This window comes from Convolutriloba macropyga, unplaced genomic scaffold, assembly GCF_964194025.1.
Source record: "Convolutriloba macropyga unplaced genomic scaffold, txConMacr16.3 SCAFFOLD_1998, whole genome shotgun sequence".
NCBI classification, from domain to species: domain Eukaryota; kingdom Metazoa; phylum Xenacoelomorpha; order Acoela; family Convolutidae; genus Convolutriloba; species Convolutriloba macropyga.
In genome coordinates, this window is record NW_027449265.1 from 12,501 (window position 1) to 36,354 (window position 23,854).

At 35.1% G+C, this 23,854-nt stretch overlaps 1 protein-coding gene across 1 annotated transcript; it reads left to right on the top strand.

Moving 5' to 3' along the window:
- The first annotated feature begins 7,983 nt into the window (after positions 1-7,983).
- Positions 7,984-23,502, top strand: LOC142354910 (uncharacterized). Its single transcript, XM_075407245.1, has 6 exons — positions 7,984-8,209; positions 8,297-8,419; positions 11,822-11,931; positions 12,467-12,582; positions 16,663-16,813; positions 22,951-23,502. The coding sequence occupies exons 1-6, from the start codon at positions 8,115-8,117 to the stop codon at positions 23,388-23,390; spliced, it is 1,035 nt and encodes a 344-aa protein (XP_075263360.1). The 5' UTR covers positions 7,984-8,114; the 3' UTR covers positions 23,391-23,502.
- The last annotated feature ends 352 nt before the right edge of the window (positions 23,503-23,854 follow it).

A 23,854-nucleotide genomic window follows, 5' to 3' on the forward strand; every position in this document is an offset into this window, starting at 1 on the left:
TGTCTCGAGAAATAACTCCAGTATAATTCGGTTAATCTTTCTTGTTTATGCTTTCAATAGCTCAATTTCTAATTCTACAGAAAAAATTTGAAAGATGACTATAATGCCTCCGGAAATTTTCATCTGCCTTCTTTGTTCTCATTTGATTTATGATTATTAGCCGAATTTTTCTGTTATTTGGTTGATCATCACAGTTTTGGTTTTTAGTGATCGGAATATTGACATTGTAATTTCCTGAGAGGAAAACTAATAAGTGAAGTTGATCGTGTAGTTCTATAAATAAGGAGAGAGGAAGTAAATTTAGTTTTCCAAGTCTGTTCTTGGAATTCAGTTCTCAGTTATTATTTTTTATTATTATTATTATCATTATTATTATTATTATTATTTTTATTATTATTACTATTATTATTATTATTATTATTATTATTATTATTATTATTATTATTATTATTATTTTTATTATTATCATTATTATTATTATTATTATTATTATTATTATTATTATTATTATTATTGTTATTATTATTATTATTTTTATTATTATTATTAATATTATTATTTTTTTTAATATTATTATTATTTTTTTTATTATTATTATTATTATTATTATTATTATTTTTAATATTATTATTATTTTTATTATTATTATTACTATTATTATTATTATTATTATTATTATTATTATTATTATTACTATTATTATTATTATTATTATTATTATTATTATTTTTATTATTATTATTATTATTATTATTAGTATTATTATTATTATTTTTATTATTATTATTTTTATTATTATTATTATTATTGTTATTATTATTATTATTATTAATATTATTATTATTATTATTATTATTATTATTATTATTATTATTATTGTTATTATTATTATTATTATTATTTTTATTATTATTATTATTATTTTTTTTAATATTATTATTATTATTATTATTATTATTAATTTTATTATTATCATTGTTATTATTATTATTATTATTATTATCCTTATTATTATTATTATTATTATTATTATTATTATTATTATTATTATTATTATTATTATTATTATTATTTTTATTATTATTATTATTATTATTATTATTATTATTATTCTTATTATAGAGTCGTATCATACACATCAAAAAAATTATTGAGGGCGTATCATACACAGTGAATTATTGCGGTCGTATCATACATTGAATTCCTCAAACTCACTTTTTTAACTAAAAATGTTCAGATGTTTTGTGTGCGCATTTTTTCCAAGCCAAAAACAGACCTGCTTGCTGAATTCCGACTCTGCACAAAAACTAAAAACCAATAATAATTGACCACAAAATTTGCATAGCAAATTCTGAATTATAAAGGGCGCATCATACACATTTTAGTGAATTGACCAAACTGGGCATAAATTGTGAAGAACGGCTTGACGAATTAAAAAAGGGACCTCTTTTAGAGCTTTTTTCTAAAAAAGGGCTCTTTTTGAGAGTTTTCGAAAAAAATTATTTTTAATTATTAGGGCGCCCTATACAGCCAAATTGCTGGAAAAAAGTTGTTCCAACATTTCTCAATGCGGCAATCTGCTCTTGCCTCAATCAGTCTCGTAAAACGAAGCTTTCTACTTTCAAATTTGGTTTTCTACACTCATCGGCGCCATACCAAGCGATACCCGCCTTTAACAAAGCGACATCCTTGGCATCTATGTACATCTCATTTTTTCATCAGTAATAATGTATTCATCTGCGAATTTGAATTCAATCAGTTTTTGAAGTATTTGGCTCGCGTCAACCTCGTTACCCGGTAGAACAATACAAAGTCACCCTTCTGAATTGAATCTCTGGCAAAAAAATCCGTATTTTTAATCAAAACAAATTGTACAAAAAATTTATCTTATTAAATTCCTCTTATGATATTTCTCTACGTCATCTTTGTCCGCTTTTTTGGCCGCAAATTATACTTCTCGTTTATTTCGTTGGTTTTTCTGAGTGAACTGAGCTTACCAGCGGTAATTGGACTATCTAGTTTATCAAGCAAGCACAATTCTTCTAGTGATCTATCAAATATGATATCAAATTCTGAATCAAAACCATCCATTTTGAACTGAAATCAAAACAAATTGTCAAGATCAGTGTAATGTGTAACATCTGAAGGTTTTGAGTGTAATATAAGAGACAAAACTACTGCTAACAGCAGGTTGCCTTAAGAATATACCGTCGGAAACAAAGTTTTCAAAAAAATTATCCTAAACAGCATATAGATATTTTTTGACGTCATTTTTGTTGCCGCTTTATCAGAACCTCGCAAACTACGCTTTTCGTTGCTCGCTTTGGATTCTAAGGGTGAACTTTGTGTAGCGATGCTAAGTGGGTTATCTAGTTCATCAAATGAACATAATTCCAGTGATAAACTATCAACTTTGGTATCAATTTCTGAATGAAAATCATCCATTTTGATCTGAAATCAAAGCAATTTGTCAAAATCAGTGTTATGCTTAATATCAGAAGGATTGCATTGGATTATATTAGGCAAAACTACTGCTAACAGCTAGTTGCCTGACGAATAACGGCGTGCTCTGAACAGAAAAGCACATATAAAACTAAGTGAATGATGTGTTTTCAACAATAAAAACTCACAAAATAACATCGTTACCACCGTACAAACAAACTGTTTCACGGAGTGAAACCCAAAAACCCAGTAGAAAGCCCTGTTGCTACATTTCTGGGAATAAATAGCAAGTTTTTTACAAAAAAATCACCTCAGAATTTTTTTGTATGATGCGCCCTAAATAATTTTTTTAGTACTAATAATTCTTAAAAAAAATTGAGCAACGTTGGGGCTCAAAATTTTTTTCTGTCGATAAAATTGGACCTAAATTCCAGCCCTGTGTTCAAAATTTCGTTCAAAAAAGTGGTTGGCTCAGGGTTTTCCGAGGGCGTATCATACAATGATATTTCAAATCCGGCCAGGGCGCATCATACACTTTATCATTGTATGATGCGACCTCAATAATAATAATAAAAATTATTATTATTATTATCATTATTATTATTATTATTATTATTATTATTATTATTATTATTTTTATTGTTATTATTATTATTATCATTAATATTATTATTATTATTATTATTATTATTATTATTATTATTATTATTATTATTATTTTTATTATTATTATTATTATTATTATTATTATTATTATTATTATTGTTATTATTATTATTATTATTACTATTATTATTATTATTATTATTATTATTATTATTATTATTATTATTATTATTATTATTATTATTAATATTATTATTATTATTATTATTATTATTATTATTATTATCATTATAATTATTATTACTATTATAGGTTTACGCACCATTTATAAACTCAAAAGGGCTTTCAAAATCAAAATTTAAATAAAAACGTTTTCAGTTTTTGGCGATAATCCAATTCATGGGGTGTTTCATCTCAAAAGGCAACTTATTCCATTCGAAAGGAACAGCAAAACTGAAGGATCTTCGCCCAAATGCAAATGTGACATTAGGAACCTTCAAATTGTATGCATATTGGCATCTAGTTACCTTATCATTTCGGAAAACTAATGCGCCCAGATATATCGGAATTTTTCACGGATTGTGAACTAAGCGGTGACCAAAAAGTAGAATTTTGTAGAGGATACGCTGTTTCATGGGTAGCCAATGAAGCTCTTTGATATAATTTGCTGTTGGTGAACCAGGTGATAACCTAAAAACGAGACGACATGCTGAGTTCATTATACGCTGTAATTTCTGTATTATATTCACAGGTAGTCCATAGTACAGTGAGTTGCAGTAATCTAGTCGCGAGAGAATCATTACCCGAAATAATTTGATCAACGACTTTCTGTCGATTGTATCTCTGATGGAATAAATTTTTCGTAGGAAATAGTAGCATCTACGGCACACGGAACTAACTTGTTTCGCATATGAAAGTCTGGAATCTATGTTGAAGCCCAATAAAGTAACATTGTTAGAAAAATTGGCATCCGTTGGAAGTTCAATATCTCAATTTAAACTATTTTTTCTACTAACAAACTTGTATTCAGTTTTATTCGAGTTTAATCGGAGCTCAGCACCACTGAACCACTTTTGGAGAGTCGTAAGTATCAAATCAAAAGCCCCCTGATTTATCGAAGCATGGTAAACAAAATAGATAACAGTGTCATCGGCATAAAAATGATAGTTGACATCAAGACGTTCAAACAGAACTTCCAGAGGAACAAGATAGCATGAAAAAAGAACGGGACCTAGAATAGATCCTTGAGGAACACCCGTTTTTATAGTTCTTGGCATCGAATATTCACCATCAATCAACACTTTTTGAGACCTACCACTCAGATAACTATTTCAAAAGCTAAGCACTTTATCTTTGAAACCCAAAATTGTTTCAAGAATTGAAAGAAGTAATTCAATATCGAGAGTGTGAAAGGCAGCTGATGGATCAAGTCCAATATAAAAAGTGCTCTTTGTCCTATCTAAATTGAGGAGCAAATCATTTGTAACCTTAGCCAGCGCTGTTTCTGTAGAAAAAAAACTTCCTGTAGGCACTTTGGTAATTGCTTAAGAGACTATTCTTTTCAAGGTGTTCACGCATTTGTATGAAAGCCGCCCGTTCTAATAGTTTTGAGATGTAACTTAGGTTCGAGATAGGTCGATAATTGGAAAAATCTTCATTGTCAGAATTTGCTTTCTTCAAGTGGGGCCTAACAATGGAAAGTTTAAAGGACTGGGGGAAACATCCCGCCTTCAGCGAAAGATTAAGAGGTTTCAGGAGGTCGAGAAAATAATGGTCTGAAAATGACTTTACAAGCTGTGTCGGGATGATGTCCAGTGGCGATGTACTGTTTGACGACGCCGAAATTGAATCTGTAAACTGACTTATCGACAACTCTGTGAACGAATATATTGAGTTAACTTCAGTTTTCAGAATCTCTGGACCTATCGCAGTTGGAATCGATGCAATAATACTTTTCGCTTTAGATATAAAGAACTTGTTGAAATCGTTTGCAAGCTGTTTTTTGTTTTCATATTTCGGGAGCTGTTCTACATCTTGAACAAGAAGCAATTTTAATGTGGCAAACTTTTTACGGCTACAATTTTCCATCAACGCATTCTCTATGTACAATCTACGCTTCTCTAAGAATTTTTCAAAATACATATGGGTAACATTTTTGTATTTAGATTTCAGAACAGATAATTTCTGTATTTACGCTCTGCTTTTCTCTTCTTTCGTTTCAATCTCAAAAGCTCATCGTCAAAGAATGGGCATTGATGCTTAGTAAATGTTTTCATTTTGAATGGTAGAACGGAATCCAAAATATTCTCCTCAAACCTTAGATACATATCCCATGCTTCATCAATACTTGAGGCAACATCGAACTTTGAGAACAACTTAAATAACTTAATAAAACCATCAGAGTCGAACTTCTTCCAATTTCTATACATCAAACGTTGTTCAGATTTGCGTTGTTTCACACTGCTGAGCGAGAAACAAATAAACGAATGGTAAGAAGAAGTAATGAAGCTATTCGATTTAACATTAATTGAAATATTGTTTGACGCAATCCCGCCACTTCTATGCGTTTTCTCAGAGACGTACCGAGTCAGGCCGAAATCTTCAAAAAATGAGTTCCACATTTTTGATTCATCGTTATTTACATTTAGTGAAATGTTAAAATCACCCAGGAGAACAATCTTGTCGAATTGTAGCCTTTTCTCTTCAAAAAGAAGAGTAAAGTGATCAATGAAAGATTTAACGTTTGATCCAGGTTGTCGATAAACAGCGATTACTAAATAACTGGTAGCCCCAACAGTTCCTGATAGATCGTACATTATGTAGACAAATGCTTAGCCCCTGTAGATCTTTGTTTCGTCGATCTTTGTTTCGTCGATCTTTGTCTTAATGGAGGACTGACTAGTAGTCAATTTTGATCCACTTTTTTAGCCAATCACGGGCGGCTTCATTCAGGTAAAACTCTGACGCCGTAACGTTTTCAGGCCAGAAATCAGTTGACTCAATTTTCTCCTCATCAAATTTAAATACACAAAGGAAGGCTTTCAGGTGAGCCTCTGACTTCGAAATTTGGCGAATGTGAAGTAGTTCGACGTTATTTTCTATACAGTACTCCTCCATTTCTGATGCTGTTATGTTCTGACTCAATCGACCTACATATAAACGACGACGCTTCGGGGGCTTTTTGACACCCTTGATGACTGCTGGATTGGTGTTCGTTCCCGTTTTTACCTCCTTAGTTGATCTTACTTTTCTCTGTAAATTTCAAATTCAAGATCATCGGATTTTATCTTTTTGTTTACTGTCGCACTGTGATGACTGGATGAGCTGTCGTTTCGATTCCTGCTGCGTCCACTTTTTGCAGCTTTTAGAAAAGGGAATTCCGGTTTCTTTATCAACGCTATCTCATTGCGTAGCATTGTCACTTCGCGGATCAAAGAATCAACACAATCAAATTTTTTCTCAACGGCCGTAATTCTGTCCAGCGCAGATAGTTCTGCAGTAAAGCAAGGAGTACTACATTCACATGACCAGTAGATCATTCCTTTGATATTTGCAGTACTTGAAATTCCCAAACTACCAAAGTGAACATATATCTTCTTACATTTGACACAAAATGCACTCCTTTGTACATTGCAAGGCTCGTTATAAATATTGCAGAGAGGTTCGGGCGGTGGCGCTGTTGTTTAGGATCCAACTGGTAGCTTCCTTTTTGAACGCGTTCATTCTCCTTCATCTACATTTTGTTATCGATCCACGCTTTAGTTGCATATGTAACAATTAGTTCCACATATCTTGCGTACGCTTTGAGTTTTGCGCTTAGCTTTGTGGACGCTTAATTGTTTTTTTTTAAGAAATTGAACCATTTTAGTGTCATTGAGCACCTTTTTTCGATATCAGGCTTCCACTTCAGCTTTGGCACCAATGTAATGCCTAGATCTCGTTGTTCGCTCTGGCAATGTAAAGTTTTGTTGTTTAAATTTAACTTGCGTTTGTATTGACTTTTGATTGACAAGTTATAACACTTATTTTTGTTTACTATCATTTTTTGTTTAAACACCACTCTTCTATTTGTTTTATATCGTATTTAATGATTTCACTATTCGTTGCAACAAGCTTGAAGTCGTCTGCATAACCAAAGGCTTCACACTTAGTTACTTGTAGAGGAAGATCGTTAACAAAAATGATGAATAGAAGTGGACCTTGTAGTTACCATTGTGGAACAACACTTGTTACCCGCACTGTTTCAGAGTTACCGGCACTTGTTACCCGCACGGTATTTGACTAAAATTAAAACTCGCTAGTGGTTTTTTCATATGCGGCAATTTCACTTTGATTTTTTTTACTGTTTTCAATTTTTTGGATCGGATTTCGTTCTAAATGATTTTCCCGAGCCATTCATAGTTCATTCTAGGCCTAGTTTTTTGTTTGAACCAAATCGCCATTTCGCGCTAGTGGTTTTTTGTTCACATGCGGCATTTTGGCATTGATTTTCAGATTTAAAAAAAAAATTTTTTGATCTGATTTTTTGGAAATGGTTTTCCCGATTCACTCATTGTCCCTTTTTGTTCTAGTTTTGGTCTAGTTTTTGCTTAGTAAATGAAAGTTCTTTGAATTGTACGTCAGTACTTGTCCTACTATGTTTTTGTTCTTTCGCGTGATTGAGTTTTTGGTCACACGTGACTTAACATCACTCTCAAAAGTGGTTTCCTCGCTCTCAATTTGACTTTTCTTTACTTTAAATCATGAAGATAAGGTCAAGTGAGTATGTGGCACTCTATATGAAGGTTACTTGATAGCAAATATCAGATCTCAGTATTTAGTTAAAGAAATTGCTATCTTTTTGAGACTGCCGATCTACAAAGCTATTGCGGCTATTTTCTGGTTGATGCTTTACACTAACTTAAGCTTAAAAATAAACTTAAGCTTACACTAAACTTAAAAATAAATAAGCAATTTTTAGGTTTTTATGGGATCAAGTGGTTGAAATTATAGGCGTGTTTTATCCCACGAGTAACACCACAAGCGAAAAATGGTCGGATCTTCTGAAGTCAAATCATCTCAAAAATATGTGGCTCAGCTGGCCCAAAATGGACGCCACATACGAGCAGCTGGGATTACATTTGACATGCTTAACTGTAGTCACATACAATGCATTTGACAGGTTGGTTTACCTACCTAAAAAAGCTGCCGATTTCTCTGAAAATGTTAAAATCATTTAATTAATGAAAACAACTGATCACTTTTGCAGGTGTAGCAGCTGTGCTTACTCCTCAATGCAGGACATTACAACTATTGACTATGGCATGTGTGCAAAACCTCTGTTCAGGAAATGTGCTACCAACTATCGCTACGAACCTTACCTGCCTTCAGAGTAAGTATCCTATCGTCAGTTTAATGGTGGGCACCGACAATAACGGAAAAATCCGTTCTTCGTTTCTCTTAACTCAGCGTCTGGGGTGCTTAAAATGCGATTATGGGCTCATTTTTTATGTTCGAACCCCACTCTGGTAATCAACAATAATGAACCTGGACTTTTTTGTTCCGCGATTTGTCGTTGTTTTTATCTGCCTTGCGCAAGCAAATAAACATAGCAACCAAAGAAGATATTAGTGGTATCTTAAGAAAGCCTATCCAGCGTAGAAGGCGTTGATTGTGGATTTTTGAATTTTGTTTTTTTTTTGTTGACTTTATTCAAATTTTGACTGATTATCTTAATTTTCGTCCTATTTAAACGTCACTTTGGTCAAATTTGAAAAATTATTTCTTTTTCCGTCTAATTATCGTGTAATTTCTTTCACCGTGTAATTATCCTTATTTTGTTTGCTAAGGCTACAATGTTTTGGTTTAACCCGAATTTTATGGTTTGGCGGATGTTGTTAATTGCTCTCGACTAACAAGCAATTATGGTAAACGGATTTCCATGCAAATTTTTTGCTTGACCGTTTCGCGCTCTTCCTCTAGATTAACCTTTGACTTCTCAAGCACTTCTTGATTTTTGGGTAATATCAACTGCTCTCGCTCCATAAAGTTTGTTGTTCAAACAAAACCGATTGTTAGAGATGACAAGTCCCTGATAGTCGAGGTTGATACCTCCATCGAGGTGACGGAAGCGGACTCAAGAGGTTGGGGATCGAATCCGATCGTCTCCTGATATTTTTGCACCAATAAAGAAAAATGTATCTATGCTACACACCCTGAATTAAACTACGCCGCCTGTCATTCAAGAGCAGTTTTTCCTACGTTATTTTGTTTATATTTCGTTTTGCCAAAAACTATCGTTAGGATCTAACAGAACGGGAACAATAAGGAGGCTTCTCGTTTTCCTTACTACTTCCTTATTTTTTCAGATTCTTGCTTTTGTCGTTTTTGCAGGTTTTCAGGATATTACATAGCCTAAAAAACCAGCTTCTTGCGTAGCCAAAAAGTTGGCAAGTTTGTTTTCTGAGTAACTGTTGGCGCTAACATTTTTTGAAACATGAAAGGAATATGGGAGATAATTTCTGGTTTTATTCGCAAACATATGTAGAAAGACTAGTAGTTGTAGTAGTAGCAGTAGTAAAAGAGTTTCTATTTACCAAACGGATGGAGTTTTAACATAAACACTTAAACATTAACTCATTATGATCTGTGTATAAAGCTTAGAAAAAAACCATACAATTGAAGAAGTATTAGGTTCTATTGTTTTCAAATTTTGGGTCTCAAATATAACCGAAAAATTATTGAATTCGATTTTTGTAGTCCAATAAAGAGGGAGGCAGTAAATCTGAATTGATAACGTCATTAAAATCATTAAAATTTTTAGCTAATGGTGCAAATAAAAATTCTTTTATAATTTTTTAGGTGGAAAAATGATAAGCAAACAAAAGAATTGCGCAGGAAACGGTTAAATAATTTCCGCAAAAACTAGAGATGCTTCAATTTCACAAATCTGCCGATAAAATCTTTAATGCCACAAATATTTTCAATCTGCACGATGAACAAGAGTTTTTCCTATTTTTAAGAGCCAGAAGTAGAATAATAACAGATTTCGATCAAATAGAGAAACAGAAGTTTGAAGATTTTAACAATTTTTAATGAATTCAAAACCAAAAACTATCAACTCAACAGTTCAAATTCGAAATTGTCGAAGGTTTTTGGAATCCCATTGAGCAAAGTCTTGAATGAATTTCATTGTTTTACTTTTATAGAAAAACAACTTGTGTTTCAATTTCTTCAAGACTACTCAGAGCTAGTCTTTAAATCTGAAACTTAAAAAGTCAAGAACTTTAAGCGTTAAAGGTTCGTATTTTTTGTTGGGCTAGAAAGAAAAAGTTAAGAAAAAGCTCAGAAAAGTATCCTTGGTTTATAATTTTCCTTTAGAAGTATTCAATGATATCATCGAGGCGATTGTATATAATCGAGGCGATAAACTTTGAAAAAGTTAATTTTAATACCAGACTTTTTGGTTGCTTGAGCCTAGCAAATAGAAAATAGGTTGAAAGAAAAATTTTAAAATCACTTCTGGAAAGATATAAATTCTGATGATTTTTGCCTAGTTTTGGTATGATTGACTCCGGTTTAAAAGCTGTCAATTGCAAAAAATCAATGCATTGAAATTTAGAGTACGTTTGCCCTATCTTGGTTATCCAATTTCCGAGTCAATTTTAAAAAAAATGTACCACAAAAATGTGTGCGTTTTTTTACCTACAGAAGACTAAGGATGGAAACTAAAATTGCATACCATGTGTACAACTTTAAAAGAGTACGAAGTAGCCGCATTTTAAATCTTAATGCCATCAAAATTTTTTAAATACCAATTGTGAAAAGCTAACGCTGCACTATATGACTACGCTCTACTATTTTCAACTACTTTTTGCGTTATGTTCGTTTTTTTCTAGTTTATGAGTTAGTTATAGGGTTTGAACATTGTGCGTCAGCTTACCGAACGCCATTCTCTTTATAAAATTAGTTAAAGGGGCCTGAAAACCTTCAGTTTTAAAGTTCGGTTATCGCACCTGATCTTATTGAACAATTTTCGAGTCTTTTTTAAAAAAGTGCTTTCAATTTTACTTTTCCATTGCTTGGCAAAAGTTTTCGAGCCATATTTTAAGATCAACGCTCCTCGGCACTCTTGTCCGTGCTGTGACTGTTACCCGCAGTTACTACCTGCCATATTTAGCAACTTGTCAATTATACCGAAATGAAAGAAAAGCTAATTGGTTTTTAATTTCTGAAAAGTCCCCTGTGATTCTTATTGTGGATTAAGAAGACAATTATCAGTTTTTCAACTACCCATGTTACTTCGCACGGGAACAATTAATTCTCTGAATTGGGTCTCAAATAATTCCTAATTAAAATTCGAGCAATCATATTTTAGACTGACTGAATGCTCAAAGTCGTAAACATGGTATACGTTTGCCCGTGATTACTAGTGACAAAGTTTATGGTTCTGTGACTTTTGTTCGCCAGTAACTAAACCATTTTTAATGGTAAATAGCAACTTGGATTTCTGCCACGTAATGTGTTTCTCATAACTTAAAATACTAAAAGATGGACCACAGAACGTACACGGGGTTTTTTGGTGTGAATGGCATGATATCGTACTTTACAGAGCCGCATGTCACCTGATCCATGATCTTTGTGAACTGTTTTCAACAGGTATTTTTTTGTCTCTTCAAAAGTCTATTTCTCAATTAGTGTGTTCCTATTTTTTCGATAACAATTGCTTCAACTTCACTGAAATGTACAAACGAGTTGCAATTTTTTCAAGTCCTTAAATCGGGTGTAATTTTAGGTTGCGCTACGAGAAAGAGAAGCCAGTGGGGCTGATATCAATGCAACATCCCATAACTAAACTGATCACACCTTACTTCCAGCAACTTATTCCGCCAGTGGATTTTAAAGGTAATGAGCCATAGTAACCCATCTAATTACAGTGGCAGGATGTCACTTGTATTTAAGAATCTTTTCTGCGGTGAAAGCTTGAGGGCTGATATTTTTATGATTTAGAAAGGGTTTTAATTTCTCTACCGCTTTTAAGAACAATATTTTCTAATTTCAGGAGAAATCAATTGTTAAGGGGCCCTAAATTGGGTTTTAAGATCTGCTTGATAGGATCTGGGTTAAATATTGATTCTTGAATAGGAAAATGAGGCTACAAATTTCCCTTAGTGGTATGACAACACATCTAAAACAGATCCAAAGATCTTTAAATTTTTCCTATTGTTTATGGGGCTGATATCAGTTGTGCTTGATATGCGCTACAGTGATTTCATGCATTGTGCAAGCGTGTTTGTTGTACACAGTGAGTGAATTTTCCGGAGGTGCGGTTGATGTGCTTATTTTGCCACTGCCATTTCTCGATTTCATAAATTTTCTTGATCTAGAAAATCTTCGCTGTTTCACTTTTCGCTTGCTAACTTTAGTTCCTTTATTTCAGAGGTGGCCACTCCTTTTATGTTGAGATATGTCTCTCTCAGGCCCTTGGAGAGCATCAAAGTCGACATTACGGAAGTGAGAAACATGCAATGGTTCAACATTTACCTTCTAGTACAGGTAAAATTGTTCTTAAATGCTTTGATATTTTGTATGAAGATAAACTTGCCACTACACATGATTACATTACATTACATTGACAATCAGTCCATCAATATATACCTTTTGTAGTACAATATGCTAATAAGCATTAAAAATAAAAGAGAATTCAGCAATCGCTGTCAAAAAGTTCAGGCAAGTTAAGTTGTATTATAGGTGAGAAAAATCTGCCTGAACAGTTCAGATGAATTCAGGTGTTTGAGCAACCAATTTAGTCGTGAAAAAGGCGTATTTTAAAGCCCGAAACTATGGGAGAACACCAGAAAGATACACAGCAAAGCTGGATCTTTAAGGGCTCTCTCTAAGAAAACAAACAAAGCAAAAAACAAGTGAACATCTGTCGGAACAGATTTCTTTGGTCAATATATCAACCGACCATTGAGAAAAAGTTTACACTATGACGTTATTTTTCAAAGGATCTCTGCGGAATACACAACATGCACACATAGTGTACATAGTACACACTTTATAAATGACCGCCATCGAGAAGGCGTCCACTAAGGCCCCGAAGTATTGGAGAGCACTATTAGGATGCTCGGCAAAGCCGGATCCTTAGAGGCTCTCACAGACAACAAGCAAAAACAAAGCATAAAAGCCAAAAAGTGGCAGCTATGGGAAATTTTTTCTCCCGTCAATTTATCAAGCAATTATTAAGAAAATAGTTTCCAATATGAAGTAATTTTAAAGTTAAACTAAGCGCAGTATGCATATAGTACATACCTTATACAGGGCCGCAACCGAGAAGGTGTCCATTAACGCCCAAAACTAGTGGAGACCACTATTAGGATGCAAGGCAAAGCCGGATCCTTAGAGGCTCTCACAGACAACAAGCAAAAACAAAGCAGAAAAGCCAAACCAAATGGCAGCTATGGGAAATATTTTCTCCCGTCAATTTATCAAACAACCATTCCATTGAGAAAACAGTTTCCAGTATGGCGTGGTTTTCAAGTGAATATCAGCTCAGTATACACAGTACACACCTTATACAGGACCGCCATCGAGAAGGCGTCCAGTAAGGCCCCAGAGTATTGGAGAGCACTATTAAGATGCTCGACAAAGCCGGATAGTTGAGGGCTCTCAAAAACAAACATATAAAGCACAAAACGCAAAAACAGGTGAGCAGTTATCGAAAATATTTTCTCCGGTCATTTTATCAAACAATTATTAAGAAAATAGTTTCCAGTATGAAGTAATTTCAAAGTTAAACTAGGCTCAGTATGCATATAGTACCTACCTTATAGTTGAACTAAGCTCAGTTTGCATATAGTACATACCGTACAGGATCGCAACCGAGAAGCTGATCATTAAGGCCCCAAACTATTGGAGAGCACTATTAGGATGCACGGCAAAGCCGGTTCCTAAGAGGATCCTTGCAGACCCGGATCCCTGCAGACTCTTTTTAAGAATGCAAACAAACAAAGCAAAACAGTGAGCAGTTATATTTTCCGGTCAATTTATCAAACAACCATTGAGAAAACAGTGTCCAGTATAATGTGCTTTCTTAGTGAATTTCAGCACAGTATAGTATACACAGTACACACCTTATACAGGACGGTCATCGAGAAGGCGCCCTCCAAGGCACCGATCTATTGGCGGGCACTTAGGATGCACGGCAAAGCGGGATCCTTTAAGGCTTTCTCTATGAAAACAAACAACAGAGAACATAAAAACCAGTGAGCAGTCTTTGGATTTTTTATCTATGATCAATTTATTAACCGACAATTGTGAAATTAGTTTCCAGTAATATGTAATTTTTAAGTGAAACTCAGGTCAGTATGCATATAGTACATAACCTTATACAGGACAGCAGTCGAGAGGGCGTTCACTAAGGCCCCAAACTATTGGAGAGCGCTTAGGATGCACGGCAAAGCCGAATGCTTGCCGACTCGTACTAAAAATGCAAACAAATGAAGCAAAAAAGTGATCAGTTATCGGAAATATTTTTTTCCGGTCACTTTATCAAACAGCCATTGAGAAAACAGTTTACAGTATAGTGTGCTTTCTAAGTGAATCTCAGCACATTATGCACAGTATATACCTTATACAGGACCGTCATCGAGAAGGCGCCCACTAAGGCCGCAATCTATCGGCGAGCACTATTAGGATGCACGACAAAGCGGGATCCTTGAAGGCTTTCTCTAAGAAAACAAACAAACAGAGAACATAAAAACCAGTGAGCAGTCTTTGGATTTTTTTTATCTACGATCAATTTATCAACCGACCATTGGGAAATTAGTTTCCAGTAATATGTAATTTTTAAGTAGAACTCAGGTCAGTATGCATATAGTACATAACCTTATACAGGACAGCATTCGAGAGGGCGTCCACTAAGGCCCCAAACTATTGGAGAGCACTTAGGATGCAAGGCGAAGCCGAATGTTTGGAGGCTCTCGTTGAGGAAACAAAAAATAGCAAAAAGTCGGCAGCTATCGGATTTTTTTTTGGTCAATATATCAATCGACCATTGAGAAAATAATTTCCAGTATTCAATTTTTATGTGAATCTCGGCTTGGTATGCATATAGTGCACACCTTATACAGGACCGCCGACAGGAAGGCTTCACTTAGTGTCCAAATCATTGGAGAGCACTTAGGATGCACGGCAAAGCCGGATCCTTAGAGACTCTCACTAATAATACAAACAAACAAAGCATAAAAAGCAAAAATGTGAGCAGCTATCGGAAGCAGTTCTCCGGTTAAGTTTATCAAACAACCATTAATCAAACAAATAGCGCCTCCGGGAAGGCTTCACTATGGATCCAAATTATTCGAGAGCACTTTAAAGATGCACGGCAAGCCCGGATCCTTGCCGACTCTTACTAAGAATGCAAACAGAAGCAAAAAAAGTGAGCAGTTATCGGAAATATTTTTTCCGGTCACTTTATCAAACAACCATTGAGAAAAAGTTTACAGTATAGTGTGCTTTCTAAGTGAATCTCAGCACATTATGCACAGTATACACCTTATACAGGACCGTCATCGAGAAGGCGTCCACTAAGGCCGTAATGTATTGGCGAGGACTATTAGGATGCACGGCAAAGCTGGATCCTTGAAGGCTTTCTCTTAGAAAACAACAAACAAAACAAAGCAGAAAATGCAGAAAGAAGTGAGCAACTCTCTGATATATTTTCTCCGCTCAATTAATCAAACGACCATAGAAAATCTTAAAACTTGACTATTTGTTCTCATCTGTAGCGCTGACTAGGCCGAAAAGAGTTTTCCAGCTAGAAATAACAGTAAAGCTGAATACAGACGAAATTTCATTATAGTAACTGTAACTTTGTGATACTCGACAAATCGTTGGAATCCCATTTTGGAAAAAGTAGCTGGAATTGACAGTAGGGCTGAAGACTGGGAATTTTAATAACATTAACCGTTACTTTGCCAAACTTAGCAAACGGCTGGACCTTGCTTCACCAATGTTTTGCTGTGTCCCCTAATTTTTGTAGAGGTCCATTTCGAAAAAAAATTATAAAAACTAACAAACAAACCTTTTTCAGGAAGTGGATATGTGGGAAAAAGGAGTCATTTCGAGTTAAAACAGATATCACTCTGACAGAGTTCAAGGAGATTGAAGTTAAATAAAGACCATTTATACCATTTATCAAGACAGTTTCTAGACTGTTAGAACCCTGTGCACCTTTGATTTAGTTTTGCAGGAAAAAAGTTGTTTTGATTAAAGAAATGACATAGAATGATAGTTCAAGATGAAAGGTGTGAAAATCATTGTGGACATTCTGTCAGCTGTTCGTTCTGGGTTTATCCCGCTGTTTTATTTGCTAGCAAACCAATTTTTGCAATTGTTTCAATCATGTATTTACGTATTTACTTTATGCGTTAAATTCATCTGGTACGAATTTGACGTTTCGTTGCACGAAGTGGGGTAAACTGGTAAAGTTCAAGTGCATTAAGTCAGATGCAATGAAACTGCCGATAATTCTTGGAAGCAACTGCTTCTTGTGTTCATTGAGCTAATCAAGCTATGTTCAAGTGATCACGATACTTAGCCTCATTTTGCCTTTTCCTGGTTGTTTATTTTCAGGCATGCTATTCGGCAATGCGTGTGAGGGTGGACTCTCAGAAGATTAAAGTGAAAGATCACTTAGAGGTATTCGAAGTGAAGCCTCATTCGGCAATTAGACTGATCAATGGGCGCAAAAATGAAATGGTTGCCATGCGATACTTCTTCACAGGTAAATGGGTCTGGGAAATAAACCCCCACGGAAAAAACCCGATTCTATTGCGAAATAAACCTCCGCGGAAATAAAACCCCATGTTCACATTGAACTTAGGTGGTGATAATTTGATCGGTTGTAGTACTTGCGTATCAAGATCGACGTTCCACTAAGGCATGTGCATTGCATAAAAACTTTGAAAAAATGTGCTGATAATTTTGCCACTCGTGAATTTTTTTAAAGTCTGAAAGTTAAATTTAGATTATTAGGAACTGTTTTCTGTCTCCATGAATAAAATTTTTGTTTCATATTTAACCGTTTCCCTCCCCCGGGTTTTTCAAGCTACGATCGAATCATCCGACTGTTGTTTGTTAAATGAACTCGTAATTGAACGTCTGTAACTAAATTTTTTAGCTTTAGGAATGCTACAGTTTTCATATTCATTTTGAAATTAAACTTGAAGGAAATCAGCCCTCCCCTCATCCCCCCCCCTTCCCACCTAAACACTCCCCATTGTCCGGCCCCTCTGCCTGTCGATTTGAACCCCCTCTCATCTAACCTTCTTCGCAACCCTACCCCCCCCCCCCTCGCTTGACCCCCTCCTATCGTTTGAGCCCCTCTACGCTCCCTCCCCCCCCCCCACCCACACAAACGCACACTTATCGGTCACCCCCTATTGCTAGCATCCCTTAGCCCCAGATGGCTACTACCTAAGCCAACCGCTCGCCGGTCGTTTGAGAGCCACTCGCCCGACGTTAGTCGGTTATTTCCAATTGGTTTATAACGATAACTCCGTTTTAATAGCCACAAAACGATAGCTGATGCTATTAAGTGCTCTCAAAAAATCTTTGTGGATGTTATATTAGTCCTGTTGGTCTTATAGCTGCAAGCTGGGTGTAGCTATTTTACGTCGCACACTTCAAAAGATCAATTCTGTTCATACCGCTATTTCACTGCTCTTTTGCTACATTTATGTGCTTGACCTCATTTCTTAAACTAATTGGCGGCGAGTTTGTTTGATGCTAAGATGTGCGATTTTTTATCATAACGGACATACCTCACTCTAAATGTGAGATCACTCTGAGCCCTTTCGAGGTCGCTATAGGATAAATAATGATAAAAAATGTTAATAATAAAGCATGACGAACAAATTAAATCAACGAATTTGAATATCAAACTTTTTAGTTTCAATATGTTTGGGTCTTAAAAGTTTCCCAGTTATTTCGGCAATCTTCCGGCTGTCTTAGTCTGATCAACAAATTTTGTTTGTTTTGACACTAATGGTAAACTGGTCAAGGCCGAGGGACTGAGTTGCTGAGAAGTTTGCTGAGAGCCTTACCAGTTGCCAAGAAAGTAGTCCGCAAAACTGCTTAGGAGACACTGTACTGTAAGAGACTGTGTGAAGGCTTCTTTAGTGTGTAAAAGGCAACATTAGGTTTCCTTGGACCCCGCCATTCGTTTGTCCTCAACTCCACCCAGCACTCTTTGCTCCCCCTCAAACAGTCAGGGTGTCTGGCTTAACATTTAGGCAACAAATCAAAACCAGCTCTACGTCTGCCGTTTGAGAGCAAATGGTCGACCATATTCGGTTATGTTTAATCTTCTATTGTTTTTTTTACAAACAGGAGCTATTTATGGTGATCTACAGTTTTTAAATCGGTGAATTTAACTGCATTTGTAAGGTCAAATGTAGCTTCTATTCAATCTGTTTTTTTAAAGAAAGCAAGAGATATCAGCGGGAAAAATTTTCTCGGGAAAAATTGAAATTGAAAAATTTTCTCGAGATAAAATTGAAAAATTTTCTCGAGATAAAATTGAAATGCATGCCTTGTTTGTTTTCTATGCTGTTTTTGTGCAGTAACTCCACGACAGTTCTGAAATTAAAAAAACATTTATTTGCCTGAGTTGTTTGACCCAACTGATTCGACGTCTAATTTGACTCGAGCGACTAACAAGTCTTTTCAGTCGTTTGTCTTCCTTGTATCGCCTTCTCTTTTTTAAATCAACTGAGTCTTGGTCACAAATCATACGCTGGATAAGGCGTCTACAGATTTTTAGCTGATAAACTTGACTTCATTTGTGAAGTCAAATTCAAATAGCTAAGTATTTCTTTTACTTTAACACTTATGGTTTTCAAAGTAGCGAATTTTTGAAATTCGACTGTAGGTGTTATCCATTTTGTGTTTTTAATAGTCTCATTAAGGGCTAGTCTCTTCGGTTGCTAATCAGGCATAAATGATCTTAGTTGTTCTTTCAAGTTTTTAGTGGATGAATTTTATAACCCTGACAGTATTTATTTTCAAAAAACATTTGCGAATATTGCAGAAAAATGTATGCAGTTGTTGTGCTTTTTGTTGTTTTGTCAATTAATACCGATTAATGACACGCTTAATCGGTTGATTTCAACAGAGGCTTAAACGAATGTAAATAATCGGTTGAATTCATACCAGTGGTTTTCGTGACTTTGACACTTTGTTCTAAAAAACGATTGGTGGATTTTTGAGTTCTTCCTGTTTTTGTTGCTTCTCTTGTGGTCGTCATCAGTATACATTGGCCTTGTAGTGTAGCGAATATATCGGCTTCACTTTTAAGCTCTTATTTTTGATGACGTGATACCAATTGTTTTCGATATTTTGTTCAATTTTTGAATCTTGCCTCTTTTTAACCTAATGGGTTTTAAAAAGATTCTTTTGACTAAAGTTGTATTCAATGCTTTAGTTAATGAGATCCTTATATAGTTTTCTTTTTTTCTTGGAGGACACTAGTTTTCAAAAAGATCCTTTTGCCAAGTTGAGACAATGTTGTTGTATAATGCTCGCATTCTGAGGATGCTTTGTGTCAATAGTCATAAAAGCTGTTATGTTGATGATTTTTACAAATTTAAGTTTTGGAAAACCAAATTTTATTAAATTGTTTATAGATTTTTGTTAACCTTTGCTAATTTAAGTCATGCTTTGTTGACTGAAAAGTGTGATGTTGCTGGAAAAATCTCTATGCTTAGGTCATTAGTTAATTCAAATCTTCGGATTATAATTCATAACTTGTCGTGCTATATTTTTGTAAGATTTTTGGACACGTTTTTTCCCATCAAATTAAGCTTTCAAAACGTGATAAACAGTCGCTCGCCATCGAGGAGGCCCTTAGCTATCTTTATTGGTCTTCCATTTGCTTGGAGTGATCAAGCTGCATGGGCTTTATATTTGCGAACGAAGTTGTAGCAATTGTGTTAGTCCCGTCGGTCTTTTCTTATGCAATTTTCGCTTGATCGATTTTTTGTCTGACGCTTTTGTATTTATCATACATGGCTTAACAGCCACTTTTTAGGAAATCTTTGTTAATTGCTCTCAAAAGCAATTTTTAGCAAATGTATTAATCCTGTTTGTCTCTTATATGCAAATTTTTGCCTGGCCGATATTTCGTCTGAAGCATTTAACTTTCGCCATCAGAAACGGGATAAGAGGTTGCGCCCAGTTTGCATTAAGTTCTCTTAGAGCCGTTCAGACCACTAGTCTTCAAGTATGCGATTAACAGAAACGATTTTGGAGACTTATTCTTATGGTGTGAAGGGCGATTCTTAGAAATTGATCCCACACCCCACCCACCGCGCCCACATCAGTCCCCCCAATCCACTTTTGTGTATATCTGGTACTGCAAAATTAAACATGCAAAATGATCCTGATTTTTTCAATGCTTTGAAAATTTTTTGGCATTCGATCTTCAGATGTTGATACTAAGTTACTGCATAGATTTTAGTGGCAATAAAGTTGTTTTCAAAATATAGATATTACAAATTATAGCAATTTTTCATTAAAATTTGCCATTTCCTAGTGTTTTGAAAGTTGTGGTCATCTTGCAAGTTTTACAATCTTTAGAAGTCAATTAAACTTTCATGGGCTTGACGATGGGTCAGTGGTTAGTTTTGGATATTAATGAAATGATTTAAAGATAAAAATAATAATGTCAAGATCTTTACCAATATCTAGATAAAATCTAGATAAAGTTTTCATCTTTTGAAATTTTCGTTAATATGACGTGTTTGATATCGAGGGGCCAACCAAGCCTTTTCAAAGCTTATGCATGAGTGAAGACCTTTTTAGTGGCATCAATTTGGTTTTGAGAACGTTACCAAGAAGCGGAGCAATTTTTCTTTATTTCCTGCCACAATTTTCCAAAGTATAGTTTTTTCTTGTTAATTGCTCTCAAACGAAGTTTGTAGCAATTATATTAGTCCTGTCGGTCTTTTTTTTATGCGATTTTTCGCTTGACCATTTTCCGTCTGACGCTTTTGACTTTTTGTCCTCAAAAACGGGATAAACAGGTAGCGCCCAGCGGGCATTAACTGCTCTTAGAGCCTTTAGCTCTGTTTCAGCTCAAACTGTTTTGGAGACTTATACTTAGGTTGTGAAGGGCGGTTCTTAGAGGTTGACGACACCCCCACTGTTGACCCCCCCCCCCCTATTGCCGCCCCCCCATCGCGCTGTTGCCCCCCCACCAACCCCACTGTTGCCCACCCCCTCGCCATCAAACCCCCGTGTACCCCCCCCCCCCACCCCCGGCGGAATTTTTCAACACGACGAATTTCAGCATTTTTTTGATAAAACTTGCACTTTTTAAGTTTTTTTTAACATTTATTGTCAGTTTATTATCGCTATTATCAGTTTATTTGTCATTATTGTCATTTTTTCAGGTTTTTCAGCCTAACAGAAAATCTCCGTTAGGGTTGGATAATGAGTTACTGAAAAGTGTTTGTTGGCCATGGATTAGTTACAACTTTTATCACAAATTTTAGCATTTTTTTTGCAACTTCTAATTTTTTTCTTGGTCATTTTCTAAGTCGTTTTCTTGGTTTCTCCAACCTCAACAGCCAAATAACCTCCTCTAGAGTTTGAGTTGAGGTTATTGCATAGCTTCTAGGTGTAATGGAAGGTTTTTCAAGATTTTAAGAGGCAATTTTTAAAATTATTTGCAATTTTTTTTTAGTTTTCTTTAATCTTTTTGAAGTTTTTATAATTTTTTCGGCAGCAGGGTCCTAGAGACCTCCTCCAAGCGTCATGAAAAGCTTTCGCATAGTTTCTAGATTCATGGAATTATTATCAATATTATAATGACTCCAGCTTTAGCTCTTTTTTGATAAAATTTATTTTTTTTTAACTTTTCGAAAAATTGTTGTCCAAGTTTATGGATGTTTTTGAGCCAGTAAAACTAATTAAAGCTTGAAATAGTGATACTGGATAGTCTCTTGGGGCAATGAAAGTGGTTTTGAAGATTTTAATGTCTTGAGTTTTAGCAAGATTTTGTTAAAAATTGCGATTGTTTTCAAAATTTTTGAGTGTTCTTGTCCTTTTCTGTGTTTAACTATCAATACTGGCCAATGAAGTTTTTCAAGTCTTGCAGATGGGTTACTTGACATAATTCAGGAGAGAAAAAATAGTTGTGAACATTTTCACTGCGAAATCTGGAAGCTTTTTCAAATTTTGCAATATTTTTGCAAAATTTTTTAATTATGTTTTCTATTTGATTTGTTTACACACAAAGCTAGAAAACTAAAAGTTGAAGAGTCGAATCAAGCTAGCGCTGGGTTCAATAAACCGTGGCTAGCTACTGACGAAGCCAACCGCTCGCCGGTCGTTTGAGAGCAATTCGCCCGACGTTAGTCGGTTATGTTTCTTACTCTTGTTTTGCTTTATCTAAATTGCTCTCATTCACAATTGCCAGCAGCTGAACTCAAGTGGCGGCAGTTAATTATAAGTGAATTTAGTTACTCCCCCTTGTCTGTAGCAAGCTGCGGAAGATTCGAGCTCCCAATAGTTTGAGAGCGATTCTTCCGACGTTAGACAGTTATGTTATTGAATTGAGAATATTCTGTCGTTTATTGAACCGCTCAGTAACTGAAATGCTTATTTGTACGTCCTTTGTTACGCTTGGGAGTAAGTTTTCAAATCATTTTTGTGTTTAATTTTTCTCATCATACGTGACTTCGAAGGGACTTCTAAAATTATAATATGGAAATTGTTTTGGTCATGTCAAAATTGTACACCAACTTATAATCCATGTTGAATTTTGAGTCAAACATCGGCTGGCACTTGAGTGTTAACTGTAGACGGTGGGGGGTTTCTATGTTATATTTTTCATTTGACATATGGATTATATTTCAGATGACATCTCTCAGCACAATCCGCTTTCATTCACATCTAAAACACAAATTCACGTGGACAGTGCGAAATCAACATGCAATTCCCTTTCCATTGCATTGTACCACTCCCAGCCAAACACGCACTATTGCGTAATTGCAACCGAGATGATTGCGCAACCTCACGGTATAAAGTTGTCCGATTACGAGACGTCTAAATGTATGAATCCGATTCGAGATGTAAATGGCCCCGAGAAGCGAAGTTGGGAGTCGTGTCAAATTACCCCTGATGAAACCTTTTTCGCCCTCGACTCGTTCAGAAAAATCGATATTGTTTTGAACGGTTTGTTGCCACTGAGCAATTTAGCCGTGGAAGTGTTTGCAATGCCGACTAATAATTTTTATGCTCTTCATGTATGGTCAAAAGTTGGAGACATTTTCAGCGCAAAGACGACTAACTGTTAAGTCACGGAAATTGATTTTTCTGATGTAAAATTGACTCGCTTTCGTACAAATTAGTTTTAAATGAAGTATGCTGTAATATAATCATATTTTGAATTTTAGTTTTCAAAGCAAATTTGATTTACCGCTCTGAGAGATAGCAATTATTTTAGTCCTGTTGTTTTTGTGAAATTATTTTGTCAGGCTGATTTAACTTTTCGATTGACTTTCATGTGCCGAAATTTGAAGTTATTGTTGTAAACGTGTGTCTTTTTAATGTAAAACTGATTGTAAGAGACGGGATGACAAGACCTTGATAGTCAAGTTGTCAAGCTTCAGTGTAATACGACGGTGGCCGTAGGTTTGAGCCCCTCTCTGGTCGGAATTTTTTGGCACCGATTGAAAGTTATCTATGCTGCATCCCGCTCTGAATTATTTTGCCCGGGAGCAACTGAACGAGAGGAATTTCTCGTACTTTAATCGGTTTG

Excerpts from the sequence above, each read along its gene's own strand:
- LOC142354910 (XM_075407245.1), top strand. The coding sequence starts at position 8,115 with ATGTGGCTCAGCTGGCCCAAAATGGACGCCACATACGAGCAGCTGGGA. Across the intron at positions 8,210-8,296 it reads ACATACAATGCATTTGACAG|GTGTAGCAGCTGTGCTTACT; the intron begins GTTGGTTTACCT and ends TCACTTTTGCAG. Across the intron at positions 12,583-16,662 it reads ACATTTACCTTCTAGTACAG|GCATGCTATTCGGCAATGCG; the intron begins GTAAAATTGTTC and ends GTTTATTTTCAG.